Genomic DNA, 12578 nt, shown 5'->3' on the forward strand with positions numbered 1-12578 from the left:
TATAGAAATAATCACTGAAAGTGTTCAGTATTCATGAGATATGCCATTGTCCAGTCGTGAGACTACATATCTACATGTACTCTGAGAGAAAGTACTCTTCGTTGAGAATTCGATGAGAGAGCCGTGTCTCGATACTCACGTCTGATTGCTGAATCAGAGCTTCGTATAATTATGAGTTTATGATTTTAGCCTTTGTCGAAAATCCACCATCTACATATATATCCCAAAAATCGCATTTGGTCGGGTTCACTTTCATTTTATATTCTCTCATCGTTCGAAAAATTTCCCGTAGGTCTCGCATGATATTCTTGGCTAGGAGACTTTTTACTAGCATATCGTCGACATAGACCTCAATGGTGTTGTGGATTTGGTCTTCAAACATATCGCCCACCAACCTCTGATATGTGGCGCCTGCATTCTTCAGCCCAAACAACATCTTGGCGTAGCAGTATAGGCCCCTTGGTGTGAAGAAGGAGGTATGTTCTTGATCCTCTGGAGCCAGCGGGATCTGGTTATACCCTGCGTATCCGTCCATCAACGTTAGCGCCTCGTACCCCACTATAGATTCCACCAGTTGATCGATACCTGGGAGAGGGAAACTGTCCTTCGGACAAGCTTTGTTCAGGTCGCTGAAGTCGATACAGATTATGACTCCTCTATTTCTCTTTGATAACACGACCATGTTAGATATCCACTGTGGGTAGTGCGATTTCCTAATTATTCTTGATTCCTGTAACTTCTTTAGCTCCTTCTCGACGGCTGCCTGTAATTCTGGTGCGATTCGCCTCATCTTTTGTCGGACTGGCCTGAAGTTTGGGTCGATCCTTAGATGGTGACAGCATACCTCTGGATCTATACCCTCCATATCGTGCATGTTCCATGCGAATGCGTCCATGTTTTCCTTTAGCACCGCCACGAGCTGGTTTACATGTTCATCCGATAGTAAGGACCCGATCCTTACCATCCTTGGTTCCTCTTCAGTTCCCAAATTAATATCTCGAGTAGGTTCCACGGCCGAGAAGTTTGGTCTTGATTCCTTCACCGGCGTCGTCTCCTTTAATTGCTATGAAGGCTCGCTTCCTTGTGCTTCGTAAGCCATGACCGCTTGCGAAATAACCTTCTCCAGTTCTTCTGTGACTTTGGCTTCTTTAGCCTTTTTCTTCTCTCCCCTTTGCCGTGCTCGCCGCTCCTCATTTATCTGGGAGTCGGCCTGCATGCACTGTCTGGCTGCTTGTGGATCTCCTACGACTTCTGCTATCCCCTTGTACGTTGGGAACCGTAATCTTTGATGATAGGCCGATGTCACTCCTTTGATTCCCGCGATCCATGGTTTTCCGATAATAACTTCATAGGGCGAGGCGACATCAACCACACAGAATGTGGTTAAAGTATCCAGGTATCCACCTCCATCCGATACCCTTAGAGTTACTTCGCCCTTCGGGATGGTTACCGTCTCATTAAAACCGTATATACGATATGTTGACGGGACGATTATATCATCCAAAAACTCTATCCTTTTGAACGTATCGTAGAAGAGTACTTCGACGGAGCTCCCACTATCTACTAGTATCCTTCTTACCCCCCATTCCTCAATTAGCAGGGTAATAACCAAAGGATCACTGTGAGCTTGTCCGTTCATCGGGACATCCTAGGCCGAGAAAAAGATATGTCGCACCATCCATGGTTCCATAGGCAAAACTTTTGCTACACTGAAAATTTCCTTCCCACTATGATCTCTCTTGTGGATTATAGACACTATTTCGGGATTCAGATTGTACGCTTGAGTGGCGGAATGCGAAATCGTGTTGACAAACTGCGTGAATCTGTCGATCCGAACCTGATGGACTGGTGCATTGGGCGATGCGGTCGTCTGGGCTGGGTATCGGACTAACTATCTCAGATAACCATCTCTGATAAGGTGTTGCACGATGTCTTTCACTTCTCGACAGTTGTTTGTAGAGTGGCCTCGATACTGATGATAATGGCAATATTCCGGGTGATCCTTGGTCTCTTCGAACTGTATCCCTCTTGAAGCTGGGTATATGATGTCACTCCTTTTTTCGACTTCTTTGAAGATTTCTTCCAGTGGAGCATTCAAAGGGGTGTACGTTCTCGCCTCGTGCCTTGGCCTCTTCCCTTTAGCTATCCATTCCTTCTTCCCATTTCCTCGTACGGGCAGACTCGGTCTCTTCTCTGGCCGTCTTTGAGTATCGTACGACGTTGACCCTGGCGCTGCACTAGCTTCTTGCACTCCTCTATCTCTTGACTCTTCCTGAATTTCTTCTAGGGAGATGAAATGCTCTTGCATTTTCCTCATTTATTTCAACGTTTGCGGTTTCTCAGTGAACATGGCTACCCAGATGGGATCCGATCTCCCAAGTGTGTTTTCAAACCCGAATATCTGCTGGTCGACGGGTACTTTCCCAATTTTTGTACACAAATTTCTCCATATATCGGTAAATGATCTGAGAGGTTCTCTGAACCGTCGGTCCAAGTGAATAACCTGTTGACCCTGGGCCGAGGTCTGATGTTGTGCATGTATGTCTCAAGGAAGGCTTCGACTAGAGTCTCATAACTGTTGATTGTTCCTGGTGCGAGGTTGTAGAACCATTTCCTTGCCTCTCTTTCCAAGCTTGCAGGGAAGAATTTGCACGTTACCACCTCATGGTTTTTCCATTGTATTAGGGACATTGTGTACATCTTCAAATGCTCAATTGTGTTTCCCGTGCCGTCGAACCTCGATGGGAAGGTGGGGAGCGTGCACTTAGGTGGGAAGGCCCTTAGTTCTAGATCTTGGGTGAAAGGGGTCCTTTCGGCCTCGCTTATGACCTCGGCGAGCTTATCTTCTTCGCTGGTTCCTGACAACTTCCTTATCTTTTCCTCTAACTCTCTTATCTTGGCTTCAGTCGCACTGTCGGACTTTGTGTTTTTCTGTTGATTATTCCTATTGTGCCTTTCGTCTTCTGTCGATGAATCCTCGGGTGGACCGTATCTTCCGATAGGTGGTGTTGGGGGTGGTCCTGATCGACCGAAATTGCTTGGTCCTACTGCAGGTGGTACCTGCCCGATTCGGCCTTGGTGACCCGATGTTCCTCGACTTGAGGATCCTCTCGACCTCGGCCTTAAGTTCCGTAATTGATAGTTCTCGAACTCTAGAGCCAGATTCCTCTGTTGAAGATCTCTTAAAGCCTCCTCTTGCCTTCTTTGGCTTTATAGAATCGCGAGCAGTGTTGGATATGTGCTCTCATGGCTGGAATGACCATTTGGATGGCCTAGATGAGAAGGGGGTGGTTCCATCGTCACAGGTGGTGGAGGTGGTATATTGGGAGGTATCTGAGTTGATGTCGCTGGATCGACCCCGATAACCACTTCTCGTCCCAGTTGTACTCGCCTTAACCGTTCTTGCTCTCGTCCGAGGGCTTCTTGATACTCAGCTTGTCGTCTGATGTTTCGTCTCCGAGCATGCATGATCAATGCTGCCTCATCATCTTCCGTGTCTGACGCAGTAAGTCCATCTATTTGATCATCCCTCCTTGGGGGTGAGGCGATTCCCTCCAGAGGCGATGGGTCACCGTGTCGTTCCAGATCGATCTCCTCGTCCACAGTCGGCATACCCCTTGCAGCAACTCGTGATTCCTCTGGTGGTGGATGCCCGTTACTCCCTCGCCTCGTCCCAGTTACTCCTCCTTGCATGATGTTACTGGAAGTCGTGCGGTTCCTCAGAGTTCTTCCCATCCCTGACGTGCTAGCCATCTGACACAGTGTGATGTTAGTACGAGAGTCGTCCCTACCTACGTCAGCGAAAACAGACAACACCTTATTTTGACCTGTTTTAGAAAATTTTCTATAGTACGTACGGTTTTTAGAAGAAAAAGGTGACTGACACTAAAACTGAGTTTCAAAAGTACGACACCCTCTACTCTGTCATGCCGAAATCGCCAGTTTGCCCTGTTCAGACTCTAAGTGTCTTTTTTAGACGGGTATCATGCTACGTCGCTTTCAAGGGCACGACGTCGCTTTCAGTACCACGACTCTGCACTAACTACAATTTGTCCTACATTCCCTAGACTCCAAATCATTAACACCTAGTTCTTTGTGAGTAAAAGGTCCCAATTCGTACTTTTATGAGGTCAGCATGCCATGGCAAAACTGGACTAAGACTTATGCACTCCCTTGGAACTACAAAGGGATGTCTTCCCTTGATTCCTTGGATTTTTTCACCAGCGACCGATGATCTCGCCGTGTTGTTGCTTTGACACTTTCCCCAGCCAACATGGAACCTCAAGCAACTTCAACCACACATCAAAGATGTTATTTGGGAGTTTATGGGTATTCCGTTGTTGAACTCGTAAGACAAAAACCAAGATCAAAATACGAAGATAAGTGCGAAAAATACTATGAAAACGAAGATTAAGACACGAAAACGGACTCTCCTACAAGCAAGACTAGTCGACTGTTCGGTATTGACCCAACTGAACATGTTTGCTAATGACTCGATCTTAACAACGAAAACTTAACTATCTCAACGGACTTCAAACCAAACAATCATATACAGAATTTCTCCAAGCAGAGTTCATCCCATAGCCTCAACTAACACACAAAGTGTTTTTAGGAGCTTTTGGATCGTCTTTGTCGGCACATGCAGTCAAGGTATCCGGAAAACTTAGACGTTCCCCTTAGTGGACGCCAGAATGTAGTGGCATAAAACCACACACTACATCCAATGGCATAGACGATGAATTAAAACTAAGTAAAGATGCACAACAAACATAGACACAAAGATATACGTGGTTCGGTATGATTACCTACGTCCACGGGGTGAAAGGATGAATGTTATTATTTCTTTTCTTTGATTAAAGGTGTTCTCTCCTTCTCCAATGGTGTAACTTTCAAACTCTCAAATGTAGTGTCTTCTTTTCCTCTCCTTCTCAAATGGTGAAGCTCTCACAACTCAAGTATGATGCCTTCTTTTCCTCTTCTTACAACCTACCTCTCTCTCTAGACCTGCCCTTATATTTATAGGCCAAGGTCGACATACAACAGAATTACAATGTTGGTCACATTACATCATTTTAGATGTTCTCTATCGGACCTTCACTGATCGCCCGACTTCTTGGTTTGACCGATAGTTCTTTACCCGAGGTCGAGTCTATATCGTCTGGTTAGCACGATGTCTCCCTTCTTTCTTCTCGTTCCTTTGTTTGACCATCTTCCTTCATCTGACCGAGTGCTTTCTGATTGTTCGCCCGACCTGTCAGAGGATAAGGGTCACATCACATCCGACACCTATTGGGCCATCACGTCCGACCCACGTGATACCTCGCTCTTTGCGCCGTTTGGTTCTATCCTATGCTTCGCCGCTCTTTTTTCTTTGGTATATCATAGCTTAGGATCTTGCCACCTTGACCTGTGGATTATCTACACCTACAGGAATGTTGAGGAAAATTGGATAATGAAAAATCTGAGATCACAACATTTTGATAACTGGGTTTATTCACTGACAGAACCATGTATATTTTGATTTTGAAAACAAATGGGTTAAATTAGTAGGATTAATTTCTAGATTAGTTATTTCTGACGGCCAAGATATTATTAATAAGAATGTTGAGAATATTGAAATGAAAAGCCAAGAAGAAACCTCCATTGAAAAACACAACATATTTTGTACAAAGAAGAAAGACTAGAAAACCACAACCATGAAATTTGATTAGCTAATTATTCAAAAACTCGGACCTTAATCTCCTCATGATCATATATGCATCTTTGTAATCAACCGTCAATTCTCTAGTAAAGAGTGAATGAAGTGGTGGATAGATGAACAACTTGTGAAGTACTAGCTGATCTCGTATACTTCTTGGGCGTAGACGTCGACGTTGAAGTTGATGATGTTAAGTTATTCCCTGATCCTCTTCTAAGAATTTGTCTCATTCCATCGGCTACTCGTTTAGCAGGACTGGACTTGAATTTTCGGCAAAACGACATATGAGCTTTCATAGCTTCTTCATCAACTTCAAATGGTATCTTCTTCTTTTTCTTGTTTTCTCTAGTAACTTCATCTCTAACTGCTTCAGCACATAACCCGCATAACCATTTACCATCAAATTTCGCTTTCACTTCTGCTATGTAATCTTGAGTACATTCTTCTTTCAATCCACAACACTCACATTTGATCATTTCAATGTCCATAGTTTTAGCAGTGTCTTTAATTAACCTCTTTATAATGTGTTCTTTTTAAGGACTGTGAATGAAGAATGAAAAAGATGAAAAGAAGAAAGTGGATAAATATATTATTGAGAAATGAAGCTAGTTTTTCAATCTGGATTTGATTGTAATCATAGGTAAGGAAATTAGTTTTTCTTTTGGGTATTTGCTTTTGTCTAGCTCCTCATTTAGGATTGGATGCTTTTGTTGCCACAACAAGTAGTGGTTTGGTTTTTCAGTCTTCTTTTGCGACCCTTTTATGGAGAGAGCGAGAGAGAGAGAGAGAGAGAGAGAGAAAGGTGATGTGGGTAAGGGAAATCAGCCTTAATTTCCTCCATGTTCTAAGGAACACGGGGAGTGGAAACCCTAGTTAGTAAGTTCGCGAATGATTCACGAATTATTCGCGAATTTTCCTGTATCACGAATTTTACCGTCTTATTCGCGTACGTTTGCAACTCCGAACTCAAGTCGCGTATTATGTGGCATTCCCGGATTATTCGCGAATCTTTCACGAATTTTACGTATCCCGAATCCCGAATGATACGTCCGCTTAATTAACCATAAATTCTTTAGCTTTTACGTTTTCAAATGCCCCAATTTTTGGGCTTTACTGCCTCCCGAATATACACCACCCAATATTAGACGTTGTTTTAATTTTTATGAAACAAAAATGACTGAAGAGATTTGAATGTGAAGGTGAGAGAGATCTCAGACTTACTAACCAAGCATCTAAACCACTATACCACGTCCTCTTGGATGACTAATGTTGTATATATTATTAATATCATCATATTAAGTTTATTTTTTCTTTAAATAACTCACACATATGTATAAAAATTGGTGTATGACCTTATAAATGCAAATTATTTAGTATATATAGATACCGAATTTTCAGAGCCGAACTCACATTTATAAATCGAATTATACACGTACGTATGCCGTTCCGAATTACTGACGAATCACGTCTCGTTGACCGAATTTTGGACAGATTCTGGATTTTACAAAACCGTATAATACTCGTACGTTTGCCGTTCCGTACGTTTGCCGAATCCCGAATTACTAACTAGGGTGGAAACGGAGACAATGTGATTGGCGTTTTCTCATATTTACTTCAATATCCAACTAGTAGCGAAAAGAATTGATTTGAAACTTGGACTCTTTGATACTCCCTCGCGACAAAAAAAAACAAAATCGTTCTTTATTAGGAGTAACTCAAATTTGGGGGCAGTTATGTATGTGTATGGCCTTGTGTAAGTGCGGATAATTTGTATTGAAATTTAGTTTTAGTTGACAAAGCCAACACTAGCTCCCTTCTCTCAATTCTTTGAGCAACAGTGTGGTTTGCATTTGTCTCCATTGAGAAGTGAATTTTTGCCTGCATATGAGAGTATTCTCGGCTCCCCCATTAGCTTACTTGTAATCAGTGAATACAAACTCTGTAACGGGGAAGAGAAACGCTGGCAAGTAACTCCCTCAAGAAAATGTATTCACCGCAGTTGAATCAAAAACTACTGTCAATCTCGATGAATTAATAACCACATTCGTTACATACAGGGTTGCATTTGCTTGCACTTTTTCCTTCGTTACTAAAAAAAATCAATCTCAAATTTTCTAAAGTAGTTCTAGTTTTATTGCTTTTACTAGCTACTACCTAGCATGACCTAAGCAAAAGACAAGATTACTTGTTTACATGCATGAATCAGCAACCACTTCATATTTGACCAGGTCAGTATAGCAACCTATGCAATTTTGACTTATCATTAAGTTTTTACTTAATTGCAAAATTTTGACATTATAATTTTCATTTGACCGGGTCAAAAGTTGATGGAAAGAACAAAACTCATGGAGTTCTACAAAAAAAAAAAAGTAACACGAAGCGCCATGTTTTTGTTATAGTAGTAACCATTGTTTTTATTGTAGAAATAAAGGATACTTGCAACTAGATGATTGCTGCCACATTATAGGACGACCAAAATTTGGAGTGTCGAGCGGGTCGGTGGAACCGTAAGGGCTGGTTTAGGTGACGGTTAACAATGGTTTTGTAATATTTATAAGCGTTATATTTTACATTACACTTATTTGGTAACATTTGTGTAACAATTTTTGTAACAGTTTTAGATCAGATGGCTGAATTTTGTTGGTAATCAACGGTCAAGATTAAAATTAAAAGTTTAGGTGACGGTTTTTTTACCATTTTCATGACGTAATAACCGTCAATCGGGTCGACTTCCATTCGTTTTCATCCTGCCTAACCGTTGTCGGGGATGATGACTCTCCGGTTGCCGACCCAATTTAAGGGAAAAACGACAAATATCCATTCGATTGAATCAATTAAAAATGGAAAAAAAAACGCTACATGCAATGCATTTTAGGCCCCCGTAGTGAAAGTACAGAAAGGACTCCCTTCGGTCGTCTCAATAAGATGCAGAGTTTGTAAGATTTGAAATGCACTTTCTTTTACATTGTTAAATTGCTAAGACTGTTCCCCTTAATAATGCAGGTCGCGATTATCCAAAATTTAGGAAAATAATTATAATAATAGTTCAAGATTTGCTTATCAATGCTCAACAAAATTCTCTCAAAAACATTCTAATATACTACGATAGAAATAACTTTATAAATGGAAGGATAAGATCTAATATTCCAAATTGGAAAAAATTAACTCAACAAATTATCTTAAAGACCAATCTAATGACCTCTCAACAGTTCTCATATTAGGAAAACATTTGGCATCGTTTTTCTTGGATATTCTTGTTATGTAACATTAACAGGTTTGGTTCCGGAACAAATAAGCAACACTCTTCAACAACTACAAGTATTTGGCAACTGAGATCTAGCGTTTCGGCGACTAATTTGCACTTGTTGCTAAAACCCACTTCACTTGTTAGTTTGATTTTTTATCACTCCATATTTAGGTTTTTCTTGACTCACTTTTGACGAATCAACCTATGAATGCTACAGAATGGAAAATAAAGTAATAGTGCATGCCTAACAGGAAAACTAACAAATAAAGCATATAAGATTGATAGTAAAATGCGATAAAATTATCCACCTATCAAACAACATATGATTTTTTTTTAATTCTCCTTCTTCCACTCTAAAACTGGGCGATTTCAGACCGAAAGAACATCTTTTTCCGGCGATAGCTTTCTGCTGAGATCTACTTCTTGTGGAATAAATATGGGTAGTAGTAGCGTTTAAGGTTTAAATTTAGTGTTTATTTACTGTTTTCTTAAATTTAGAAATTAGGATTTTGATTTTGATTATGCTGTTTTTGAACGAAATCTTCTTCTTGTCATCCGGCAGTTCAACTGCACCTTTACGATGTTTTTTTCGGAGTTTTCCAAAACGTTCCTTTCTAGGTTTAATATAGATATTCTACTTTGGTTACTTTCTGGTTAAAGCGCTCTGGCATCAAAATCCGTAACTAAAATATGAAGCCTTCCGATCAAGGATGAAGCAAAAAACCTCATGTCTTAATCAAATGTCTCTTTCAAAGGAAGACACCTTATCACATGGTCATTCTATGACTAGAAGACCATTCTCTGCCGATTTAATCGGTTCTCCCATACCTATAATTTATTGATCTCTGGTGCAGAGCTGGTTTTAGAGGGTGGCAATTTGTGCTCCAGCACAAGGCGGCCGCCCAACACTAACTTTTAGTTTTTAGTTTATTTATTCATCGCATATCTATGTTTTAAAAAAACATTGTCTTTGTACGTTGATAATTATTGATAATATGAATATTGAGATCAGATTTGTTGATGTGATTATTCTCACTATTTTACGAATTTTAGTATCAATTTATTCATAAAATCTAAACGATTTTTTTATATTTTTTTCTTTCATAATTTTATAACTTTTTTTCGAACTTAGATCACGGGTATCATCTCCTAATGACTTTATCATTGTATTACAGTGACATCGTCTAGCTAATTGGAAAATCAAAATGGAAATTAAAGGATTGAGTGATAAAAATTTTGTTACTCTCTCTTTAGGTAATATATACTACTAACAGTAACATTGAGTAACCAATGGAATTATTTTTCAAACCATACTTATTTGATTTTTCTGTATCAGATGTATGTCGATGATAGTAGTGGTACAATTACAATGTGAATAGTTTTGATCCAATATTATAAGAAAAATGTATTATTTTGTATTTGCCGAGGAAAATTGCATTAAAAGGCTATCTAAATGTTCTTTGCATGTTAAGCAAAAAAAATAAGGTTCTTTGCACAGGGTCTTCAAAATGCCAGAGACAGCCTTACGCTGATGTTCAATTTTTTTCTCTTATTGGAATACTCGGGTATATATACATTTTACAGTATGTTCATCTTGTTCTACAAAGGTTTCTTGGCGTACTTAAACATGATGTAATCACAGTTTGGGACTTATTAATAGAAAAAAAATATATTGTGCTTACGACACTACTTATTTATCTCCAAATGATTCAAAATTACTTGGGTTACTTCTAAACAACACCCAGGAAGTTTCAGACATGGATTAGTACATAAGTTCAAGAAAGTGCCGAGATGTTTATAAGGTTGTGAGGAAACCATGGAAGGAATGGAGCGATAAAGTCATACGGGAATTCCAAGACGACCACATTGGATGAGACAATTTTGCTTATCATGCCGGCAGGGCCGTCTTAGGGGGAAGGCGAGCTAGGTGTTCGCCTAGGGCCCCAAATTGTTGAGGGCCCAAAAACATTCTGTTTACACTTGAATTACTAACAGTTATAAGTGTTACTAAATGATTTTGTTACAGTTACAAATTGATGCAGGGCGGAAGCGTTGAATAAAATTAAAATCTAAAACCACATATTTCCGAGATACCACTTTCAAGGAAAATACTACTTTTCAATTAATCAAAATCTTCTCCTAATATGAAAACATGGAGCTCTTTATATAGATAATTTCCAGACAAATAATCAAAATACTTATTCCTTAAAATACGAGATTTCTAAACTAATATATAAAATCCCTAAATAAACAATTATATTTCTAGAATATTATTAATAAACGAAAACATCTTAATTAATTACAATATATCTTTCTAGATAATTAAAATATATTAAATAATAATGAAAATATCCAAGCATATTTTCATCCCATGAATACTCCACCATTCTCCCCTTCTCAGAAAAAATTCGCCCTCGAATTTTGCCAGTATTAGTTCTTGTATAAATAATTCGTCGATGAAAATATTTATAATCCGTCGACTTAAATAATCTTGGCATAATTGCTATTGGACTCAAAAATATTTGCGCTTTGAAAATGTGAAGTTGATGTCGTTGATCCACCTGACTACATACTGGGTTTAGAGAGTATGAATCAACATAACTAGAACATAATATGATCTCATCATCAGGATAAATATCATAAATTGGTGGTAGATTCCAATCCACGGCAACATTATTTTTCTCAACCACAGAAAAAGAAAAAATGCCATCAAACCTTGGGATTTCAAGCTTTAATCCGGACTCCAACGAATCTCGTGGATCATGTGCAACTCCTTGAAATCCTTCTTCCTTGTCGCCAAGGAAGTTTTTTTGTTCATCACCGGTCACTTCCTCCACTCGCTGTAGGCTAGGACCATAATGGGGCTCTTGCTGATGATGCATTTCAGCCAATTGGAGGGTGAGCGCCTTAACCTTCCGTTCTAGATCATCTATTACCGCTTGCTCTTTCTCATCGCTGAGAGCGTCTCTTCGAACAACATCATAATTTCTTCCTCGAAACATGATGCAGGAGCGTTGCCTGTCTCTGATACCAACTGATGCAGGGCGGAAGCGTTGAATAAAATTAAAATCTAAAACCACATATTTCCGAGATACCACTCTCAAGGAAAATACTACTTTTCAATTAATCAAAATCTTCTCCTAATATGAAAACATGGAGCTCTTTATATAGATAACTTCCAGACAAATAATCAAAATACTTATTCCTTAAAATACGAGATTTCTAAACTAATATATAAAATCCCTAAATAAACAATTATATTTTTAAAATATTATTAATAAATGAAAACATCTTAATTAATTACAATATATCTTTCTAGATAATTAAAATATATTAAATAATAATGAAAATATCCAAGCATATTTTCATCCATGAATACTCCACCACAAATATACAGATACTTGTAACATTTATAACTGTTACAAACTGTTTTGTGACAACTAAAGGCAACTGTTAATATCTGTTAGTTATCGATTTTGGGATGTTAGTATAGGACCTGAAATCTAACATGAAAAACTGGGAAAAAAAAAAAGAAAAACAACAACGGCCTCCGGCTGCCAAGCTAATTCTAAATTATCGCTTTTAGAAGTACGCAAATATATTTCCAAAACTAAAAAATCGTCTATTCTTGAC

The 12578-nt window shown here is 39.1% G+C and overlaps 2 protein-coding genes across 2 annotated transcripts; both read right to left on the reverse strand.

The window, feature by feature from the left end:
• Nucleotides 1-1063: 1063 nt before the first annotated feature.
• On the reverse strand, nucleotides 1064-1639 carry LOC113315801. Its single transcript, XM_026564051.1, has one exon. The coding sequence runs from the start codon at nucleotides 1637-1639 to the stop codon at nucleotides 1064-1066; it is 576 nt and encodes a 191-aa protein (XP_026419836.1).
• A 3942-nt stretch (nucleotides 1640-5581) lies between these two features.
• Nucleotides 5582-6399, reverse strand: LOC113317279. Its single transcript, XM_026565418.1, has one exon. The coding sequence runs from the start codon at nucleotides 6184-6186 to the stop codon at nucleotides 5785-5787; it is 402 nt and encodes a 133-aa protein (XP_026421203.1). The 5' UTR covers nucleotides 6187-6399; the 3' UTR covers nucleotides 5582-5784.
• Between the last annotated feature and the right edge of the window lie 6179 nt (nucleotides 6400-12578).

The sequence above is a fragment of the Papaver somniferum genome, chromosome 10 (assembly GCF_003573695.1).
Source record: "Papaver somniferum cultivar HN1 chromosome 10, ASM357369v1, whole genome shotgun sequence".
NCBI lineage: Eukaryota > Viridiplantae > Streptophyta > Magnoliopsida > Ranunculales > Papaveraceae > Papaver > Papaver somniferum.